Source organism: Pempheris klunzingeri, chromosome 21, assembly GCF_042242105.1.
Source record: "Pempheris klunzingeri isolate RE-2024b chromosome 21, fPemKlu1.hap1, whole genome shotgun sequence".
Lineage (NCBI taxonomy): Eukaryota > Metazoa > Chordata > Actinopteri > Acropomatiformes > Pempheridae > Pempheris > Pempheris klunzingeri.
Window position 1 is genome coordinate 17056504 of NC_092032.1, and position 23389 is coordinate 17079892.

General features: G+C 42.4%; 4 protein-coding genes across 4 annotated transcripts in view; all 4 read left to right on the top strand.

Annotated features, from left to right (window-relative positions):
* arhgap21a (Rho GTPase activating protein 21a) overlaps nt 1-9367 on the top strand; it is a 40964-nt gene extending 31597 nt beyond the window's left edge. Inside the window, exons 14-24 of the mRNA XM_070852630.1 lie at nt 22-170; nt 274-416; nt 557-715; nt 1115-1193; nt 1320-1393; nt 1632-1721; nt 1806-1931; nt 2031-2072; nt 2342-2447; nt 4861-4892; nt 6479-9367. Of these exons, the coding sequence (XP_070708731.1) occupies nt 22-170; nt 274-416; nt 557-715; nt 1115-1193; nt 1320-1393; nt 1632-1721; nt 1806-1931; nt 2031-2072; nt 2342-2447; nt 4861-4892; nt 6479-8161 (2683 nt within the window). The 3' untranslated portion in view covers nt 8162-9367. The remainder of the gene's footprint in view (nt 1-21; nt 171-273; nt 417-556; nt 716-1114; nt 1194-1319; nt 1394-1631; nt 1722-1805; nt 1932-2030; nt 2073-2341; nt 2448-4860; nt 4893-6478) is intronic.
* A 3094-nt stretch (nt 9368-12461) lies between these two features.
* apodb (apolipoprotein Db) lies at nt 12462-15165 on the top strand. Its single transcript, XM_070852631.1, has 4 exons — nt 12462-12572; nt 12665-12786; nt 13134-13219; nt 14388-15165. The coding sequence occupies exons 1-4, from the start codon at nt 12462-12464 to the stop codon at nt 14618-14620; spliced, it is 552 nt and encodes a 183-aa protein (XP_070708732.1). The 3' UTR covers nt 14621-15165.
* Nucleotides 15166-15793: 628 nt separating this feature from the next.
* otos (otospiralin) lies at nt 15794-16841 on the top strand. The gene is made up of 3 exons (XM_070853409.1): nt 15794-15856; nt 16278-16301; nt 16526-16841. Exons 1-3 carry the CDS (start codon nt 15799-15801, stop codon nt 16711-16713), a joined length of 270 nt encoding a protein of 89 aa, XP_070709510.1. The 5' UTR covers nt 15794-15798; the 3' UTR covers nt 16714-16841.
* A 431-nt stretch (nt 16842-17272) lies between these two features.
* On the top strand, nt 17273-22144 carry cops9 (COP9 signalosome subunit 9). Its single transcript, XM_070853235.1, has 3 exons — nt 17273-17428; nt 18282-18354; nt 21952-22144. Exons 1-3 carry the CDS (start codon nt 17366-17368, stop codon nt 21987-21989), a joined length of 174 nt encoding a protein of 57 aa, XP_070709336.1. The 5' UTR covers nt 17273-17365; the 3' UTR covers nt 21990-22144.
* The last annotated feature ends 1245 nt before the right edge of the window (nt 22145-23389 follow it).

Here is a 23389-nt window from a genome sequence, read left to right on the forward strand (position 1 = left end):
TTCTGCGTTTTACATACTCAGCCCGACAGGCAGCAAGACGGAGCCGTCACCCAAACCTTCACGCCAGTCGCTGAGCATCAGACAGACGCTGCTGGGAGGTAAAGGAGAGACCAAAGCAACAAGTCCGCACTCACCCAAACCTGAGCAGGAGAGGAAGAACATGCACAAAGGTAGGAAAAGAAATTCCCATGTAATATGATTTAGTCTTCTCAAAGCATCTGATGTCTTTTGCAAAGGAAAAAAAACTGTGTATGTGTCGCACTGGGTATGCAGATGATACCAGCCCTCCCAAGGATAAAGGGACATGGAGGAAGGGCATCCCGGGGCTGATGAGGAAACCTTTCGAGAAGAAGCCGTCTCCTGGAGTCACGTTTGGAGTGAGACTGGACGACTGTCCTCCTGCTCACACCAACAAGGTCTGTACTGATAAAACCCCTGAAATGCTTCATACAGATGCAAAAACATATAAAAGATGTGTTGTGTTATGTACGTTAACAGTGAGATTTGGTCTTTTGTCCAACGAGCTTAAGGTTTTCTGTATTTCTCTGCATTCCAGTTTGTGCCTCTGATTGTGGAGGTGTGTTGTAAGCTGGTGGAAGAGAGAGGGCTGGAGTACACGGGCATCTACAGAGTCCCAGGAAACAACGCTGCGATCTCCAACATGCAGGAGGAGCTCAATAACAAGGGCATGAATGATATCGATGTCCATGATGATGTGAGTGTCCTTTATCGATCGGAGCTGCTTTAATTAAACTGCCCTTGGAGTCTCACATTCTACAGTGCCGTCCTCAATGTGTGTCTGGGACAAATAAAAAATACATTTAGCTGCAGTTTCATTTAAATGTGTGCAGGCAGAACAACAGTAAGCTACTCCACGCTGAATTAGGGCTCAACAATTGATCGAAATATGCACATGTTTTGATAGAGGTAAAATGTGTCACGACATACCATTATAATTAAAGCATTGTGATAGCATTGTGGCCTACAAGTCCTATTCTCCAGGCATAAATCAACATGCTTGTTTGGATTGGCCCCAGAAAAACTCCCATCATCATCATTTTTATTTCTTTTTCTGTGAAAATTAAATCTCATCTGATGTATCGTTATGTTACAGAAATGGAGAGACCTCAATGTGATCAGCAGTTTGCTCAAGTCCTTCTTCCGTAAACTTCCTGAGCCGCTGTTCACCAATGGTAAGTTGCCTTTTCCAGAAGGTTGGGCCTGCCATCTAGTGGTGAAAAAAGAGAACTGCAGCCCAGTAACACACAAACTGTGCTTTGCCTCCAGCAGTTTCCTAATTTTTTCATTTCTACCTGCAGATAAATATGCAGATTTTATCGAGGCCAACAGAACAGAGGACCCAGTGGAGAGACTCAAAGTGATCAAGAGGCTGGTCAGTTGCTGTCCTTTTTTCTTATATATTATTATTATTATTATTATTCAGCGTTTTCTTTTGGACAGCCTGTTCACACATGCATTGATGCACTGTAACCTCATCATGTCTTTATGAAATGCAACAAAAACTGATTATTTGTGTCATAGTTTTTGTCTTGGTGGAAATCTTTGATCCCTTCTTGCTCTTCTTGCCACCTCTTGTATAATATGTCTCATTCTTCTCTAATTCCCTGCAGCTCCATGAATTACCGGATCATCATTATGAGACCCTCAAGTTCCTCTCAGCTCATCTCAAAACAGTGGCTGAAAACTCAGAGAAGAATAAGGTATGTAACTTAGAAATGTCTTCATTTAGACTTAGTTTTAATTGTACACTTGCAATTCTCTAATAAAAACCTGTTTCTTGGTAGATGGAACCAAGGAACCTGGCCATCGTGTTTGGTCCCACTCTGGTGCGCACCACTGAGGACAACATGACCCACATGGTGACACACATGCCAGACCAGTACAGGATAGTGGAGACCCTCATTCAAAACGTGAGCATCAGTCTTTCACTGGCGTTAAAGATTTTGAGATATTAAAACCAAATTTTCACATTTAAAATACAAAAAAACTTAATTTTTTCTTTCCTCTAGTATGACTGGTTTTTCACTGAAGATGGAAATGGTGATCCAGTGGTGGGTACAGGCGTCACAGCCATTAGCGTATTTTCTAATGCCTTTGTCTCCAATTTAATTAAATTCAAAATGCCTTTTTGTCCCTAAAGGGGTAGTGTAAGCGAAGTGAATTTTCAGATACAAGTACACATAAAAACAGCCAAAATACCTTCCAGCAAACGTCCTTCGATTGGTTTAATCTAAACCCAATTTTCATGCAGCACAATGGAGGATTAGTAGGAAGTCGTCCATGTGAACCTGGTCCTAACTGTATCACATGTGCTCCTCAGACCGTGTCCCACGAGGAGAGTGCGGTTGAGTCTCAGCCCGTACCCAACATCGACCACCTGCTCACCAACATCGGCCGTACAGGCACGTCGCAGGGTGAAGTATCAGGTAACGCGCTGCCTTTGGCAGACCAACTCTTTGGTGGGTTAACCTTTCTCTACCCTTTCTCTGCTGTGGTCAAAGAGGGACTGGTGGTGTGTAAACTAGTAACTAATGTTGATGATAACGCTGCTTCTGCCCTACTAAGCCAAGCTTCCCCTTTTGCTTCGTTGGCTGTTGCCACTAGATAGAAATGTCTATGGCTAACCATGAGTCCACATGCCTGTCTCGGTTTCAGTGGACAATTTATTTGCATCTCAAGTTGAAAGGATGCTATAAATTGTTTTGCTTCTTCATTTGCTTTAAAAGATTTATCCCCCTTTCTTGGTATTTGCTAGTCTTTTGACTTTCTTAGATGTTCTTTTCCTTTTTAAATCATCCCTCTGCCAGTTAATACCTTGTTTTGATGAAACTCCACAACTGGGCTGTCCCCCTGTCCCCCCTTATCCTGCCTACTGTTGCATTAATACGGCATGTTCTTTCCCACGTCAGAAATAGATGTTTTTACAGTGAAAGGCGACCTCTGATTCCTCTGTCTCTAGTGAGGCTCTGTCGGGTGTCCTAAAGGCTTTCCCAGCATTCACACATACTGATCTTGACACAGGCCAAGTGGGAGGAGTCTATCACACCATGATGACACTGATGGACTCTATAATGTCCGTGATGGACAGCTGGAACTGTAGGAAGAAGGAGGATTGTTGCCCCCAGTGTAGCTGCCTAGTCTGCAGGAACCCGCAGTTCTTTTAAGTGCAAGAAATGCCAAAGAGAGAAAAAAAAGCATTAAACAAAGAAACCGTGACGAAAAGGGGAAGCGAAGCGGCTACACGGTACTGTACAGTGTCCGGTGTTGTGGGTTTTCTATCAGAGTATACCTAACACAGGCCGGTGCTACTGTCTGAAAGGCTCTCCGCTGTCTCTCCTCACTGTCTCGCAAGCTTGCCAACAGGAGAGATAGCATGGTATGGTTCCTACGTCACCAGTCAGTGTGCACTTGCATATTGTGCCATCATCTGTATTGTAAGGGGTGTATAGGGGGGCTTGGCTATGTCACACAAAAAACAAAATTTAGCTAGAACCAAAGGATGATCTAAGTAGATGTGATTACAGAGCAGGTGAGGACTGATTATAGGTTTTCCTTGCTGACACATTCTCTCATGTAGTGTCCCCTCTTTTCATATAGCTAGCCCCTCTGTGACCCCCCTGTCACCTCTCTCTTATTTTTTTTGGTCTTCTCCATAGCCGTCTGTGTCATCACCGTGTCACTGTTGCCATGGCAGCTCACCTCACCTCCCATCACTTTGTCAGTTCAGCTAAAAACCATCGTCAAAATCAGGAAAACAAGGATCTTGCACAGTGTTATTTTGGGGCTGTTTATCAAACCTTGTTGGTAATAACTAAAGTGCGTCTGTAGTACAGAGTACTGAAAGCTGGCATTGAAAGTCCAGACAGATACTGGAGTTACTTAATATTTGATCAGAAAGTTCCTGAATCAAAATGTAGTTCAGTTTTAAGTAGTGATTTCTTTAAGCCAAAACTGTTTAGAGATTATCTGAGAACTGTGGCTCCTTTGGTTCTCAGAACAAAAAGTTTGAGGAAACTTTCAAAATAAGGCACGAGAAACAGGGCTGCAACCAACTATTATTTTCACTGCATTTTTTGTTTGTTCTGTGAAGTGTTAGAAAATGTTGAAAAATATCAGTCAGTCCTCAAATTTCTTGCTTTAGCTACAACCCAAAAATATTCAGTTTACTGTCACAGAGCTGTAAAGAAACCAGAAAATAGTTACATACAAGTTGATTATATAATCAATTATATAATAATTCAATTGTTGACCACTGCTAGATTAGTTGTTGCAGCTCTGATGGTAAAAGGTGTTGTTGGCATCAGCACTAGCTTTTGAAAAGTTTAAAACAATCCCCAGTCTATTTGTGGTCTTTGATTTTGTGAAGTTAAAAGGGATATCCAGGTTTAGAGACCCTAAACTAACATTTATTCATAAAAACATCAGTGTCCATCTTTGTGTTGCATGGCACATTATCTACCTCACCGCTGTTAAATGTACTTGTTGTGTTTGTCGCTAAAGTTGCACTCAGTATCCCTAAGAAACAGATTTCTTCAGGTACTTGACCTTAGATGCTCGCTGTTGGGAAGAAATGCCAGGTGGATGTGGACCTGAGTGTAACGTAGAGCTCATCTGTCCCTGTGTGAAGCATGGCCTGTTGTCTGCTCATGTCTGTGCTCACTTCTCGTCATTCTCGTCTCTTCTGTCTTGTCACTCCACGCGATCCGTCTCATCAACGTGGCTCTCTTCTCCTTTTTTTTTCCCTCCCCAACTCATTTTCCCATGTCGCACCTCACAGATGCGTCCGTCTGGGTTGTAAAATCATCTAACCTGTCCCTCTCCTCTCTCTTTTCCCCACAGATTCACCAACTAGTGACTCGGCTAAATCAAAGGTGAGTGTGTGTGTGTGCCCAGCGTTAGTAGTGTAGCATGATAGGAGGTAGGTGACGAGCAGGAAAGGTGTCCACCTCCAGTCAAGACCTGCATCGAGACAAACTCATCACAGCCTCCATTTAAAGAGTTGTTCCACCCAAATCACAAAATTGCTCTTCTTTAGCTCCTGTGGTATCTTGCCATGCTGATGGCCTTGGTTACATGTGTCCAGCTAATATAAAGATTCCACTTTTCTCTTTTTCAATACAATGGGATATAATTTGTGGTGCATACAGCTTTGAAAAAAGTATTTAAGAATCAGCAGCAACATCTCCTCCTACCAAAGAACCCCAAACTTTCATCTGAGATAGTCCAAAATTGTTAACACTAATTTATAACTAATAATTCATACTAACTAATTAACACTATTCTATAAACATGGTAATGCTCATCATCTAAAATAGTGGCAGCTGGCAGTCAGAAATTGAAGAAAAAGTTCTGACACACTGATTCCTGCTACATCTCACATCTTAAAATGCAGCATCAGATGGTTCATGTCGTGTTGATACAGACATGACAGATTCTGTTTACATCATAGTGCTACAGTTCACCAAGCATTCATCGCACACATTTGCCAGACCTCAAATCTGATATTATACAGTCCAACACAGATTGCAGCTACGGTTTTATTAAAACTTATCTCACAGTGTGGTGTGCAACAGTCTTGCAAGATTGCTGTGATTCAGATTTTTTTTTACTCTTTAACCCATGAACGTCCCTGTGAGCAGTTGTCATTGGAACTACTTTCTTACTGAAGAAATAGTCCCAAAGAAAACTGCTGACACCCTGTTTAGTGGATCATCCGGGGTAACAGGACACTTCTCAACAGTGTGAGCACCATAAATTATACTTTATCCACATCCAAAGTATCTGGGTGGAAGCAGAAATCTCTGAGATAGTTGAAACAAATAAAACCAGCATTAACAGCATGGGTAAGCACCACTGCAGCTGAGGAAGGAAATATTTTTTCTTTGTAATTTGGGTGAACCAACCTTATAAGTTGATGCCATGAGCAGTATTGATCAGCACTGACCAGATAAATCCTCCTGCACATCCAGAAAGCTGCATCCTGTCTGATTTCTGTCATGGCACATTGAGTGTAATAGCTCAGGATTATGCAGTTGCTTGTTATGAGACATGAAATAAAGAATTCAGATTCAGGTTGTGTTATAAGTTGAAGCAGCTGCTTTTCATCATTGCACTGCTGTTCTGTGGCTGCTTTCCTTCACACCAGAGCTCAGGCTCGTGCGGGGATGCTTCAGTTCATGCTGTGCTACTGCTTCTCCTGCTTCTGCTGTACGGCCGGCATGGAAACAGTAATGTGCTCCCTGTTAATAACGCCGTTAATGTTCCTCTCTCTGTCCACTTCTCTGGTTTGTGTTGCCTCACGGGAGCAGGTGAAGTGCAGACTTAAGGTTCCAGGCAGGGGTGAAGGGGTTTTGTTCTCTTTGACGTGCTCCGTTTCTTGTGTTTCTCAGGGGCAGAGAGACTCACTTTGTTATCCTCCCGCTCTCTCCTTCTTCTCCCCTTCTTTCCCTGTCTGCAGGGTTCCTGGGGCTCAGGGAAGGACCAGTGCAGCCGAGAGCTCCTGGTCTCCTCCATCTTTGCTGCAGCCAGCCGCAAAAGAAAGAAGTCAAAGGAGAAGCCGCAGCCTAGCAGCTCTGATGACGATCTGGACGCTGTGTTCCCCAAGAAGGAAATCACTGGCCAGAAGCCGAACCACCACGGCCTCCAGACTGAGGCACAGAGCGAAAGTCGGCCTAGCCCCAACGCTAAACCCAACGCAAAGCAACCAGTACGAGCAGAGGAGAGGACGGAGAACGGGAGAACTGTGGAGCTCACGCCTAAAGCCAAGAGAGAGCACAGAAACTCCTTATTCCTGAAGGAGAAGCCTCAGCCCAGACACCCCTCACCTGCCCCCTCCCCATCCCCTAATATTTCTGGCTACCAACCTGCTCCTCCGGTGAAATCCTCCCTGTCGGATCCTCCATCCCAGCTGGACGAAAACACCTCAGACCTCGGGACCATGAGCTCTGGAGCGTCGGTGCCACGGTCAAGACCGAAAAAGTGGACAGCGGGAATGTCCCCTGAATTTCCTGCCGGAGCGTGTGTCGGGCCGGGAGCAGGTCCAGGGGCGTCCGCCGGCGCAGAGGTGAGCTCCATCACCTCAGACTACTCCACCACCTCCTCCATCACATTCTTGACCGGGGCTGAGTCCAGCGCGCTCAGCCCGGAGCTGCAGGGAGGGGAGGAGGCAGATGACGAACGCAGTGAGCTCATTAGCGAGGGACGACCCATGGAGACGGACAGCGAGAGTGACTTCCCAGTTTTTGCCCCGGGAGGAGGCAGCAGCCAGTCTACACCCTGCCCCGAGCAGAGTCTGGAAAAGACCGAACTAAGGGGAGGAGGGGCAGCTGAGGGGAGCACCACGCCAAAAATGGAGGCAAGGCGCCTTTTCCCGTCACACAGGATGATAGAGTGCGACACCCTCTCCAGACGGTGGTCCCTGAGACAGAAAACAGACAGCGAGTCATCGGTGGAGGGTGTCGCTGGGAGTGCGGAGCGTAACGAGGGCAGAGCAGAGTCTTCCACCAGGCTCTCCAGAGTCCTGGAGGTGATGAAGAAGGGGCGGTCCACAAGCAGCCTCAGCTCGTCCTCACGCAGCGAGTCGGAGCGTCCCGAACCAGCCTGGCACCTTAAGATCACAGAGCGGCTCAAATTCAGGTTACGCACGTCTGCTGACGACATGTTCACGCAGAAGAACCGCACTCCAGACGCTCACGGGAAGAAGAAGAACATCCGCCGGAGGCACACCATGGGCGGGCAGAGAGACTTTGCAGAGCTGGCGGTCATCAACGACTGGAGGGAGCAGGGGGGGGTGGACCAGGCGGCCGAACTGTCAGCTCTGGACCGCCTCAAGCCCAGATGCTCCTCTCAGGACTTCTCCATCCGGGACTGGATCGCCAGAGAGCGGTGCAGAGGATCTGACTCGAGCGTCGAGGTCGCTCCCAAAGCCGTCCCCGAGGACGATCATCCAGACGTCGCCTCTGATAGACCTCCTCCTCCTCTTCCTCCTCCTGCGTCACCAGGCGCACAGCCGCTAGCAGGAGAGCAGGTTAACGGCAGCGGGCTGCAGAGCAAAAACAAAGCCGGCCTCGGAGCAGACGCTCACCCACACAAACTGTCTGGAGCACAAGTTGTCCGCTCACGGTTCTACCAGTATCTGTGAAACAGCAAGAGTGGTCCTGTCTAACGTGTCTGTGAGGATTTAAAGAAAAAAGAGAAGCGAGAATGAGTGCGTAAATGTACGAATGTGGGTATTTTAGCTAAGGTTACTGCACAATATTTTTTCTACAAAGTATACTTTATGTATCTACTGTACATACTGTGTATAGGCTCTCGTGATTGTTACTGGAATAATGCTGAAGAGATGTTTATGTGTGTAATTCCACTGACTTGTTGGCCATACTGGAACAGACATGGAGCAAACCTGGACTTCCTCCTGCAAGACTGAACCCCGCTAATGAGAGAACGAGACTTGGCTGAGGATGTGCGGCGATAATGGGACAGAAATGGACTCTGTGGATTGTTACAGCACTAAAGGGGTCACTGGGACTATTGCAGAAGAGTGCAGGAGGAGGCCTTTTTAAAGGAATCATGGTTGAGTTCTTCCTATTATAAGTGGTATGAAGAATGTATTACTCTCTTTGGACTAACACTAGTTGCTTGTGACAATATTGTCATTTTCAAAACAATATGTATGTGTTTTTGTTTTTTTTTGCTTGTACTTGAAGTATGTGGATGTAACTGAGGGCTGCTTTCTGAGCTGGGTGCTGTGGGAAGTTTGTTTTTTCACAGTACACTCACAACAGCCAGATATTAGCTTGAGGGACTGGAGGATTATTATAGTTTTATCAAATAAAGACTGAAAAACAGTAATGAAATGCTGATACTATAGTATGTAATGCTTGGTACAGTAGTTTTTATTTCCAAACTTTGTCCAGTTATAGTCCAAAAAGTAAGTTTTTACATGTGTGCATTGTTTTTATCTCAAAAAGAAAAAGTGCCTCTTCTTTTTTTCTTTTTTTCAAACTGTTTTTACCAACAGTTGTCTAGACGAGAATAATACATTTGAAAGCATTTTTAGGAGAAAATAATCTCACAGGCATTCCAGAGATTTTTCTTCTGTTTCGGGGTCTTTCCTGTTTTCAGTTGAACTCACAGCGACATCAGAGCGTTCAAATCTACGTCAGTGTCTACGTTTGGTGATATTTTTAATGGGCACTTAAAACCTGGGAGAGAAGAAATGACTTTAAACTTTAAACCTGCATGAGACAATGTTTTCTGAACAGTGAACATCTCGCCTGTGTACAGCAACAACATGGGCGCAACGCCCTCCCTCAACAAACACTGGAAATAAATAATCTTTATTAGATCCTCCTGTCTGCTTGGTCTCATTGTTTCATGTCCCAGATTTGGAAAGAATAAAGGATTTTATTCTTAATCCGTGTCTGAATACACGAGTATTCATGATTATTGTTTCTATTTCTGAAAGTTATTTAGGGAAAGTAGCTCAGTTACCTACAATAACAGGAAAGAAAACGTGCAGATAAAATGATAAATGGAGTAAATGTGAGGCTGACAGGTGCGTATGTCACCTTGAAGTGTTAGAAATAGTCCACTTGACTATAATTTGACAACCTAATGTCTCGAGAGGAGCTTTAAGTTCAAGTTTTAATACTTTTACATACATTTTCTTGAGAACTGGATTTCTTTATCCACTTACAAGTTTGACAAGGAAAGCATGAAATAAATAAATAGACATTTTCAATACATCCCTGAGAAATGAAACAAACCCATCTAATCAAACATGTACATGTCTGACTGATGATGTTAAAGGGTCATTGAAAATCACTGCTTCATAGAATAACTTTCCTAACTTATCTAACATGTAAAATAAAGCTAATAGTGTTTTAGAGAAAAATTGTTTCAGCAACAAATAATCTAAAATTATAATAACAGAGATTATATAGACTTTGTTCTAACTTTGGCTCCACCTGGTGGTAACATCATGAAATACACCACGGCAATCTATTTCCAGAATAATAATATTATCATTTTTAAACAGCGTTACAAAAGTGCTTTACGTAGAAAATAGTAGATTAAAACAAGCAAATCAGAATCAGAATCCGCATTTCAGGGAATTTGCTTTATTGCTTTAAAAATTAGATGTTTGTAGCCCCATTTTCAGACCATTGTCTGATTGGACACTAAGGTCTGTACGTCAGCCTCCACCAGCCGTCAGTGTTGTCTGCGCAGGAACATGTTTAGAGAACAAGAACTTTGTGTTTCTTACAATCAAGATAGTACATCTGCTTCTTAAAACAATAGAGGAGATTAGAGGAGTCTGTCAGGCCACACTGACCTGTACAACGTTTAAGAAACATATGAAACACTTAAAACTTCTGATTAACTTTGAAACATTTTGTTGTAATATTCAATTCTTTTTTTTTTTCTCAAAGATATTTTTATTGAATTTTTCCACAAATGTATGGTACAGATATAAAGTGATGACAGGAAGTTTGTCAAAAACATAGTCAACTCAAAGAAAGACAGATAATCCTGTCCATGCACAGTAGGGAGAGAGTATATTCAATTCTGATGTAACACAGAGAAACAACACACATCCAACACGGAGGATCTGGGAGGATAAAAGTCTTTGTTAAACACAAACTCCTGCTCAAAGTTACTTTCTAAATGTTTCACGGGGTTTTTATTTTAATCTTCATCACTTCGCCTTCACCTCCCAGCGTGGGAATGTGCGCGTGATGACAATTCAGCTAACGAGCTGCCTCGTGCTGACGGAGTGACGTCACGCGGAGGTGAACACACCCAGTCTGTTTGTCCGCAGAGCTCGAGACACTTTCCACCACCACCATCATCATCATCACCATCATCATCACCACCACCACCATCACTAGCAGCAGCAGCAGCAGGTTCCCTCAGCTGAGGTAAGAGCGGCTTCATGTCCAACACATTATTAGAATAAGATGCAGCTTTCACAGGATACAAGTGTTTAAATTAAGTGACTTTTATTTAAAATTCACTTTGTTTTATCCTCTGTGGTCCTGAAGTTGTATTTTACTGGAATATTTCACCACTAAACCCTCCTCTGTAACTACTATTCCAATAATAACTATTATTATTCTTATTATACTACTACTACTACTAATAATAATAATTATTATTATTATTATGGTTGTTGCTGTTGCTGCACAGTAGCAGCCTCTGTCCTGCTGTAGAGAAGCAGCCTGTGTGGAGCTCTTACATAAAACCAGAAGAACAGGTGTGGCAGCATGTGTTTGTGTCAAGACACAAAAAGAAAAGATTTTTTTTTTTTTTTTCCACCAGACTTATTTTACAGAACATCTCTGTGGGGGACAAATGTAAGATAAAATGTAAACACTGTCAGGTATGCAGGCGCCAACACCCTCCTCACACGCCATTAAAAGCTCACTGTGCAAAGTGCAAAAACTACTTTGTTGTACTTTACTGTAAGTAAAAGTACTCATTATGCAGAATGACCTGCTTCACAATAATCTACAACATGTTATTGTATTTTTAATTACTGATGGCTGCTGAAGGTGGAGCTGATTTAAGTTTATATTAGTTTATATGGGTAACTTTTTAATTACCCATCAATAAAGATCAATAAAGCCTCGTTCATATCACAGGATCACAACTTATTTTGTATTTGTTAAATCTGGAAAGTTAACAAATGTACAAACTACAATATTCCCGTCTGAAATGTACTTAAGTACAGTGCTGAAGTATTTGTAGTGTACTTCTACTTTCCACCACTGCTGCTGCTGCGTAGTGAAGTTTTGTATTTTACTGAACATTTTCCCAAAAAAGAAACAGTTTTATAATAATATGATGAAATGTCTGTGTTTACTATGCCATACTAAGAAGAAAAGATTTTTAAAACAAAACACGATGAGGATGAGCAGGCGAACTGTGACGAGTGTGTGTGTGTGTGTGTGTGTGTGTGTGTGTGTGTGTGAGAACACTTTACAGACAACAAGGGTCCTGTAGCAGTGGATCTGGCTGCACGACCCTGAACACAGACAGCAGGGTTATTGTGTAAATGGTTCATAATGTGGAAGTTTGCAGTCGGTGCGTTTTAGTGTTTGCAGAGAGGAATGAAAACTTTATATCTGAAGGAGTAAACGACTGCAGTCTTCTGCAGATCAGGTTTCTCCATTTTCCTGTGATTTATAACAGAGTTCCTAAAGACCTAAAAACAAATTGTCACTCTGACAAAACAAAACACAGCTGGTTTTCTATGAGTTACTTAACAAAAGAGTTTTTTTTAATTGTCTAACATTGTATGCAGCGGCTTCCCCTGTATCATGTGACGTGTACAACACTTCATACTGGCAGACAAAGAAACGCTTGGACGTAGCTTTATGTTTTTGTCTGTCTGTCTTTGATTGGAATTGCCCTTTAATTTTCTTCCTCTTCTGAAGATGTCTGCCGTCTGCCTCCTCCTCCTGCTGCTCCCTGTGGTGTCAGCTCAGACCTACCACTGGGGTCCCTGTCCCGTCCCAAAGGTGCAGCCCAGCTTCGACCTCCAGAAGGTGAACTCATGAAAACATTCACACACACACACACGGTGACACACACACACACACACACACACACACAGCTGACGGCCCCCCTCTGCTCACAGTATTTAGGTCGGTGGTATGAGATCGAGAAGCTCCCTGCCTCCTTCGAAAGGGGGAAGTGCATCGAGGCCAATTACGCCGTCAGGAAGGACGGCACCATCCAGGTGCTCAACTCTCAGTTCTAGTGAGTGCTGACGGATTTTTACTGCTGATTCTGACTTCAAACATTTCATCTCAGAGCTTCACACCAGTCACAGCTCTGCACGTCTTTGCCATCAGACCTCGGCTTTTCTCTCTGCTTCAGATGAGACAGTTGACAGCACTCACATGTCTGTGCAGCATCTGAAAAGTCTGAGATATGGATGTAATGGACATTTTCTTTGTTAGAATAACCAAAACTGAAAATTAGGATTTGATGTGAAGAGTCGTATTCATATTTAATGACAGATTAGTCATGCATGTAGTCCTTAGGTTCTCCCTTAGACTGTGTCTCAGTGCACATAGCCAGATGTAACCGTTTCTCTCTCTCAGTAAAGACAAGGTGAGGACAGCAGAGGGGACAGCGGTGGTCCAAGACCCGAGAGAGCCGGCCATGCTCGGAGTCAGCTTCTCGTACTGTAAGTTCACTTCTGCGTCCTTATCCTCTTTTGTAGTCTTGTCTAGTTTGTTATTATGAAGTGTTGTAGATATATACATCCTGTATATGAGAGATATCTTGCTAAAAATGACAAAGTTCCTTATAAAACAGAACAAAAAAGACAGAAAATCGAACAAACAGTTGCTGTTCTGCGCCGCACATAGCAGACTTTCCACTCATCACATACCATGATGGTATATCGGCTGACTCACGATGCCTCAGTTCATTTGTAACATCAACGACAAAGAGTCCGTCTGTCCATCTGTCTGTGAATCATGTGATCATTTATTCTGGTCCACCTAGTTGTCAGTAGATATTTATGTTGTTTTTCAGCCAGCTTGAGCGTTACATCACTGGTGCAGCTGCTAAGGTGCCGGGGTTCACAGGGTTCGCACCAAGTCTTGGAGGTCGTTTGGAGAATTTAACCGTTTTGTTTTTCCAGGTTTGGACTGTGCTTCAATTCATGTTTACTGAACACAGTCTGGTGTTTCACCTGCACGGTTACTCATGTAAGCCTGAGGATCTTTGAAAGAAAACAATCAGGTGGTCATATTTGTGTGCAGCCAAAGTTAATATGAACAGCTGGTAAAATAAATAAATTACTGTGAGTATAAAAGGTATTCTGTATCTATATCTATCTATCTATCTATATTTATGTGATGATAAAGGCTTTGAGAGTCTGATCATTTTGGGTTGAGGTACCTTGAAAGTGCTTGAATTTTACTGCTATAAAACTGTATGAGTCCTGGTTTCCAGTGTGACCTCTCAGGTGAAGAGGAGTTTTTTATTTTTAGCCACACTGGTTATTTATTTAACCAGGAAGTCCCTTAAAATGAATTATTGTTTTTCAAGGGAGACCTGGGCTCTTGGTTGGTTGTTAGTCTGCTTTGGTCCAGACTGAAATATCTCAACAGGTTTGGAGGATTGCCATGAAATTGGCAGTGGATGAATCCTCGTGACCCTGGTGATCCCCTCACTTTTCCATGAGGCTGACGTTTGAGTCCTAAAATCACCTGGATCAAGATCAAGTTCAGCCAGTGCAGTGTGATGTTTCAGATCAGCTAATCCAGCTCTGATTTCTCTTGTAAATCCGTTTCTAAACTTCACCTTGTCACTATGGTCATTGTCTCTGTGGCTTTTGCTCCCAGTCACTCCCTACAGCCCCTACTGGATCCTGACCACCGACTACACCAGCCTGTCCGTCGTGTACTCTTGCACGGACATCCTGCGCATTTTCCACGTGGACTACGCCTGGATCCTCGGCCGGTCGCGCTTCCTGCCCCCAGAGACGGTGCGCTACGCCAAAGAGCTGATGATCAGGGAAGGAATCGACCTGTTCAGGATGAAGGCCACGGATCAGACGGGCTGCAAGGATAACTAGGGATTCATGGAGGCTTCCACTACCCAGACACAGCAGGGTTAAGAAAAGTGCTGTATAAAAAGTTTTATTATTGTTTTTTATCATCATAGCAAACATACTCGACTCATCACATCCCAAAGTTGCTGCCTTAAATTTTTAGCCTTTCAAAGATGCTGAAAAATAAATTCTGTTGAATCAAATGAAATAACTGATCCATTTTTCATCATTTGATTTAAACGTCACCTTGAATGAAACTTGGTAAAATGCAATTGTTTAGATTAAAAACCTTGTATTTTCATAACTTAACAAGGGACTTAGACCATCGTCATGTTGTTCCTCGTATCCCTGAGTTCACTCTGCTGTGTTACAGATGTGGAAACATCAAGATGTTTCTGAAATATATTTTTTTATATTCTAATCCTGTAATAACTGCTCAGTACTTATAAAGGTGGAGGAAATGGAATTTGTAAAATCTACATCAATGAAGTTACTCATCGTTCACAGTGAGTTTGTTGTATTTTGCTATTGTTCCATCATGTGATATAATGTTGTAAAAGGCAAAAAGTGGTGAGGTCTGTGTGTATTAAAACTGTGTTCATCCAGCAGTTGTTTGGTCGCTCTTATCATTTATCTGCTGAGCACTGTGCTGACTGCCTGAACAACAGTGAGGAGATAGAAGGAATCTAGGATTTTCTGTCCAAAGTCTAAAAGTACCAAAGTTACAGCATTAGAAACAAAAAACAGATACACGAGTGGACAGATTTCTTTTTACCACCTGGAAATAACAAGGCAGGACTTTACTGTGTAAATACAGTGCAATCTGGGCAAGGCTTAGCCAAGTGTGTGTGTGTGTGTGTGTGTGTGTGTGTGTGTGTGTGTGTGTGTGTGTGTGTGTGTGTGTGTGTGTGTGTGTGTGTGTGTGGAGGTCCACGGGCTCTTCCTGTGCTGAGCCCCACACACCACAGACCACAGTCAACCAGCAGATGAACAGCAGCATCTCTCTGCACGGCTCCACGAACCAGTTACAGGTAAACATCTGCCAGATTCTTAATAATCTTAAAATGTCTGTTTTACTCAAAACAAAATGAGGCTAAACTACAAGTTGTTTTTTAGGAATTAGGTGTGATCATGTTGCATAAACCTGCAGCCTGTACTGATAGACTGAACCCTTCGTATTTCTGTCTGTTTAGGAGGGTAAGATGAAGCTGCTGCTGTGGCTCAGTGTCCTCCTCTGCCTTTTGGCCTGTCAGCTTAGTGGTGAGTTTCTCTCTCTTTTTTTTATCTGTAAATGTTTAATATTCTATTGCTCTGTTGTAATTCAGATTTAGTTTGTGCCGTACAGACACGTAGAGGTGAAGTACTAAACCCCAGTGTGATATATGCAAGAATAAAAGTTCATGGGAGCAGCTGTGTGTGAATCGTGGATGATTCTCCCAGATGTGACGGTGCTGGTGGCGACTGCGTGAGCACAAAGAGGACTCTGTCTGTCCCACGATGAATTCTTTTGCTTCAGTGTGTGTGTGAGAAGTGGTCAGTGGTAATATTTGTGGAGGGAGCAGGTATCCTGCACTCCTCTGGGAGAAAGCCCAGTTTTCCGCTCTTGAATCCCGTCTTTGTGCTTGGGAAGTCTTGGAATGTTTGGGAATGTTAATTTTTTCTCTCCCTCTCGTCCTCACAGAGGCCAGAGTCATCCCCGAAGGAGGTACTGTATATAAATAACACCTCTCGCTTTAGATGCCTGCACATTTTGCAACAAATTGTTCAGATATCAGATAGTTTTCCATCTCTTGCATTTCCTCTTCTGCAGTGGTGGAAGAAATATTCTGATTATTTACTTTATTAAAAGTGGCAACACACTGGAAATAGTCCAGTAGAAGTAAAAGTCCTGTACTGAAGTCCTTCCCCGACCTGCTGTGTGTGTTTTAGTGCCATATGATGAACCACCAGCTGTCCCCTACTGGCCCTACTCCACCTCTGACTTCTGGAACTACATCGAGTACTTCAGATCCATCGGCGCCTACAACCACATCAACGAGATGGCCCGTGCCTTCTTCGCCCACCAGCACCTGGGAGACACCCTGGGATACGAGACCAATGCTGGGCATGAACACTGAGGGGAAGGCTGGACGGAGCCAGGAGGGCAGGAGGAGGGCAGGGAGGGAAGAAAAGCATTATGGGCAAATGAAACCATAGAGTAGCAAGTATATCAATGTCTGAAGCATAGCCATACATAAAGAATACAGATGTAGAGCATATACTAGCCCTTTTGTAGGATTGTATAATATCTTCACGTGATGTGCCACAAATAAACACAAGACTTTTCCACATATGTAATGTTGTCTATAAAGTTATTTAATTTTCTTTTATCTTTTTATTTACATTCTTCTAAATCTTCTTTCCCTTGCTTTCTTTTGAGGATTTCTTCAAGTATTTGAAGTAAGTAGTATTTCTACAATGTAGAATTGGCACATTTACTTGAGTAAATTCATCTGAATTATTCTTCCACCATTGATATGATAAAATATTTTATATTGTATTAATTTCCGGAATATTAATAAATAAAAACTGCTCCTGTCACACTTAAAATACTGGTTTTGCACTGTGTTTAAAAAGCGGACGCATTGCGAAAGAGCCAGTGGAGCGAGTCGAGCCCAATTTACTGTTGCACACCGTTGTTTTGTTTATGTGTGCGGAGAAGCTAAGTTAGCCTAGCTAGTCACAAACAGCAACATCTTTGAATTTAAGTGCTGCTGAACTGAAAACACAATGAAACCCGCGGTGGACGAGATGTTTCCTGAAGGAGCCGGACCGTACGTGGACCTGGACGAGGTGGGTTCACAGTTTCGGAGCGAAAATACCAACAAAAGTCGACCCCGAATTAGCTGGCTAATGCTAGCTAGCTCAGTAGCGTCAGAGTCGAGAAAATAAAACTCAGGTGAAATCGATTTGCAGCCTTTCAAACGTTTTTACCACAGCTTTTATAACAATGACAACATAATTCAGTTCATGTTTAGTTTATATTAATGTTAACTACATCAGGTGTGTCGAAGAACTAAGAGAATTCTAATAATTAGCATTAACAATAGATTTGGATTTAAAATGTATTCTTCCTTCATCATTAGACTTTTTGAACCATCAGACCATTAAACACACACAATGTATATGTGCACTCAGATCATTCACCTGATTAAAGAAATATCAACCACAGTTCAGAATTACACTGTAAATTATAAGTACAAAATATTATCAAATTGTACTTTAAGTAAAAGTACTTATTTTGCAAAATGGTCAGTTTAGAATAATGTGTATTATATTATTAAATTATTATTGATAGATTAATGTATCATCATGTGAGTATTAATGTGTCAGCTTGGTCAAAGTGGGGGTCACTTATTTATAAACTGCTGTGTGGCCTAATGTGTATTAATTCATGATTTTATTTATCGATCAGATGAAATTTACACATTTAAACTTGATCTCTGTACATTTTAAATGAACACATTTTACTTTTGCACTCTGCCCTTCAGTTCAATTGTTGTAATGTTGTGTCTCTTATTATATTGTCATATCCCTATTGTTTACATTGTGTGTGTGTGTGTGTGTGTGTGTGTGTGTGTGTGTGTGCGTGCACATACTGCTGATGCCATAAAACTGGCTGTGCTGTGTTGTGGTGTGTTAACAGGCAGGAGGCAGCAGCGGCCTGCTGATGGATCTGGCAGCCAATGAAAAAGCAGTGCACTCCGATTTCTTTAACGGTGAGCTGGAGTTTTCCTCAGTCCAATACGACAACCAGTCACAGGAATATGATGATAAATAATGCATTCCTTGATCAAAGCCACTCAGGTTGACATAAGAGAGGCAGGGAAATACTCATTTGTAGTTTTAAGGGTCACATGTGGTAGAAAAGAGTGAGGTGAAGTAAAACTCCTCAGTGCCTTAGAAGTAACTAAAGCAAGTGAGGCATTATGATTCATTTCTTTCTGCACTGTTGCTTTTTAAGTGTTGGGATCTCTAGAGATTTTAAACATAAAACGCTGTGTTTACATGCATGTAGTCTGAACAGATCTGTTTTTTTGGTGGTGATGTGACCTCTGGAATATCATGTATTGAGGACCCCAGTTCCCTTTAAAGAACAAGGGATTAACCTGATTGAAAGTCGGGCTTAAAGACTGAAGAAAAGTCTAAGCTGAAGCACATGAGTGAACTGTTCAAACACATGTACAAAGCAAAGTGAAGAAGCTCCAGCTAATAAAAAGTTTTACAGTTGCAGCATCGTATCACCATGACAGTTGTAGTGAAGGTTATTAACTTGAGGGCATGTAATGTAAATTATATTCCCGTAGTTTTCCAGCAATATGAAAGGTTTAAGTGGAGAAACCAGATCCCTGACAAACTAAATGGAAACTGGAGTTTCAGTGTGAGAACATTATCCAGTGTCTGGACATTGTCCTCTCAAATTAACCCTCAAAAATCCTGTTGTTCTGCTGTAAACACCAGTTTGAAGGTGAGCAGGCACACCCATAAACACATACAGAGGACGCTCAAAAACACCAAGTTAATCTGTTTTCCGTCTTTGAGCGTCGGCTGCAGGCAAAACAATTTTGGCTCAGCAGCACATGACCTAGAAAGAAAAGAGCTGATTGTTAAAAAGAAGGGAGCAAAAATGGGGGAAAAAGGAGGAGAGAAGAGGAGGATGTTAAAGTGAGTTTATAGCTTCTGTCTGACTGAAACTCAGCGGGACACCTCGCCAGTCAGCTGCTTTAAAACACACACACATACGCGCTCCTTTAGATCGCAGAGGTTGTTAACACCTAAAAAAACTGCCATTCGGTGAATTCACATGTATGGCACGTCCCAGCGAACAGGGATTTGAGTCCTTAAGGGCCCTTCATGCTAATAATGAAAGCACCCAAAGAGCACGCAACACTGTGTTTCTGTCAGGAGAATACACCGTACAGCCAGCACACACATGACCAGACTGACACACAGCAAGTCTCCAAAATGATTCAGTTATATGGTTTGTAATTTCATGTTTTTTCTGTGGACCCTTTAACCTTAGCCGCTCATCTCTCCATACATGCATACCAAATACTGCTGCTAATCAGAATCAGGATTAACACTATGGGGAGGACAGGCCTTGGGAAAGAGTGGAAAAGCACGACATGTGAAAGAAGTCTGGCTGATTATAGAACTGGTGTGATAATTTAAAACCATTGTTTGATTTCAACAAGACTTTGCCCTTTAACAGGGCACCGTTAGCTAATATAATGTTAATCCATGTTAAAAGGTCAACTGAACAGTGTGAAACATGTTTTTTTTTTAGATCATGTGGTGAAAATAAGGCAGCAGGAGGAAGACTCTTGTTCCCTGGTGCTGGAGTGGGTTGTGTACTGTGTTAAAAGTTGCAAGGGGTTATGGGTAGCCAAAGGGCAAGCTGTTTGACTTGCTGCCTGTCCCCTTATTAGGCAAAACATAGGAATGTCCTGTTCCTGGAAACCACAAGGACATGAAAGAAAGAGTTTCTCAAGCCTGGTGTCCTGAGTCAGTTTCAGCCAATGAACAGTTTAGCAGATTCATGTCAATATAAAGAATGAACGATGAATCAAGTCTAAATAAATGACTGTTAAATAGAGTATATTTTCGGCTGCAAACCACTTTTAGCTCATTCTGAAAAACCCTCAAGGAATAATTCATCTTATTCTACAACAGTTACTGCAAAGTGGACACAGCCTGCAGCAAAGTCCCCCACAACACATTGAGCTCAAAAGCTCAGGAGTACAATTTACATCAGCCATAAACTCACAGCTTTTGATAGAGGGATGTCAATGGTCACAGTCAGGGATGTGTGCAATGACTCACCTGGATGATTAAACGTAGGCTCGAATCAGAATCAGGTTCACTGCCGAGCAAGTTCTCACATTACAAGGGATTTGGCTCTGTGTATTGGTGCGTCATCAAAATATGAAATATAAAATATATTCACATTTCTCAATGAGAAATATAAAAAAAAAAAAAAAAAGTAAAGAGCAAGAAAAAGCAGTAGGAGGTGCCTTCACACTCAGTAGTCTGATATTTGGCTCAGCTAAGTGAAGAGTGAACAGATAATAAACAGAATGAGTCACGTATTGAAGTCAGCTCCAGAAATACCAGTCGTCTGAACTGGTTATTCATATTTAATGTACATCACCGGTTTACTGTTGGGTCTGAATCACACAGTCACACCAGCAAGCGGCAGCCTGGATGGAAACTTGGTCTAGAAAATAAAAACAAGGTTGTTTGTACAATGAATTGGCATGTAAGCACTCAGCAGACCAGCATGACATAGTTTAGACTAGTCTAGTCTAAATTTGAACTTCCATTCAAATCTAAAGGGGAAATTAGTCTCGAGAAACATCCCTGGCCAAATGACTGTGAACAGATCGCTTAATTGGTCGTCACACATCAGTCATGTAGGACAGGCAACACATCCTAATTAGTGACCAAAGAGAACAAATGAAAGAAGCATTCTGGGCAGGTTCTCTTTTATGCTTTTGCAATTCATGTTACGTCAGGAAAAAGTGTTTCAGTTGTCAGGATAAACTGTTAAGATTGCTGTTATGTCCACATATAGTTTGTAAACGTTGGGCTTGGGCAGCCATCTTTAATCCGGGCACTTTGGGAAAACTCCCCGTTGATTAAAGGGAAGAATGAACCAGCAGCAAACATTTTACAAGTGAGGGTTTTAGTGACCTCTGCACTCAAGACAGCAGTGGACCAAGCTGGAGCACCTTCCACATTCAGAGCAACAGAGAAAACCAGCAGCAGGAGTTCAGGGTGATGAGCAGCCACTTGTGTATTTCATGCCCTTACTTCAGCCAGTGCCATTGAGGAGAGCGCCCCCTCAGCTGGAGTCCTCAGATACTCTGTCGTTTGAAATGAATGCATTTATTTTAATTTGATGTATTTATTTATAGTGTGAGGGGATCAGGAAGATCCACACATCAGATGCAGCGTATAGTCAGCCCTCCGCACTCTCTTAGTTATACCCATGCTGCCATGAGAACAAGGGTCATAAAAAAAGGGGCGTTTATGGCTCTTCTCGGCCATCTTGTCTTTCTTAAACAGCAAAATCCAGTCAGAACCAGTTTCCAACAACAATATCTCAAGAAACAGACGGAGGTATGACGTATACAGGATCATACACAGGACACGTCAGTACTTTTCTACCACAGGCACCTTGTACTTATCAGAACTGCTAACTTATGTGGACACATTTTAAGCACAAAGTGAAAGGCACATCTGTAACATCTGGACTAATTCTATCCTTTTTTTTCCTTCCCCTCTTTCATTCTTTGTCTCCAACACACCTGCAGACTTTGAGGATCTGTTCGATGACGATGACCTGCAGTGACGACAGCATGTGACCACCTGTGTGTTTCTCTGAATGTGTACATATAATGACAATGAAAATTAGCTTTTTCTGACTTCTGATCATTTGTACAGCACTTCCTCCTCCTGAATGTCACCATACTGAAATAAAGCCTTTCTGTTTTTACAAAAAAAAAAAACCCTGTCATGGTAAACCAGGTGTCTGTGGATTCTGAGAATCCCTCACATTCCAGCTTCAGAGAAAATTATGAGTATAGTTTTGGCGGCGTCGTGTTTGAATCTGCTCCCGGCTGGATTGTAGGTTTGTGGGCTCTGTGGAACACCTGTTGGCAAACGTTAATTACATACGAGATACAGTGTTAACATGACTGCCGAATGCCCAGTCGGGGCACGATGGGACAGGAAAGGGGCTGCAAAAAAATGTGGAAATGCTTATTCAGGTGTAGACTTGGACAGTAAAGGCTTTTTTTTGTCATTGAGCCAATAACTGTAGAAATGCACTCAGGGATCATAAAAATGGAAACTCTGTGATGCGACTTTATTTTCACATTAGAATGACTTATGTGCTTTTACTATTTTTATCCATTTGTCCTGACTGCAGGGAAATTGAGTTAAATTTAAATGTACTCTGTGTACAAGTGTTATTTTCCCTGAGATGATGCAGGCCCACAAACCAGCTGCACGTGTGTAGGCTGTGATTCCAAAGTAGTGACAGTCCACGGCCAAAAGTATGTGGACGCACCTCATTCTGACTCTATAGGCTTTAATCTGCTGCTATAACAGCCTCCGGTCCTCTGGGTATGTTTTCCACACAATGTAGGAACCTGGCTGCAGAAATGTGGCCTCATTCAGACACAAAAGCATCAGTGAAGTCCAACACTGATGATGGGCGATAAGGCCTGGCGCCAGTTCGCCCCAAATGTGTCGGATGGGGATGAGGAGATGAAGCAGATTAGCTGAGTGTTGAACTGTGTATAATAACCCTAAACTATTATAAGAAACTGCTGAAATGAAGGAAAAAAAAAACTTAAAAGAAAGTGTCCTCTCTCTAAACTATATTAAGATAATGTTCAAAATCTAATTTGGTCCTCATGAGACATGATTTATTTTGGATTAAATCAGTTCAAAATTATCTTTTAAAGTGGAAAACACCAATTTCTGCATAAACTAATGAAACCTGCTCAGAATCCGGCGTGCACACAAACCTCATAGGACCGAGTGTCACGAAGGAACAATGGGCGTAATCAGACGTGCTGATGTTGCATCACACATCAGCGCTATATGGCTTTTTCAGAAACCCACTAAAAGTCACACTCTGTGTGTACGAGTGTGCGTTACAAGGCTGGCATGCCTGAACACAGTTAAACTGAGGAGGAAACTGTAGATTATCAAATTCCTCATGTGTAGACCAGCTGTCCCCGC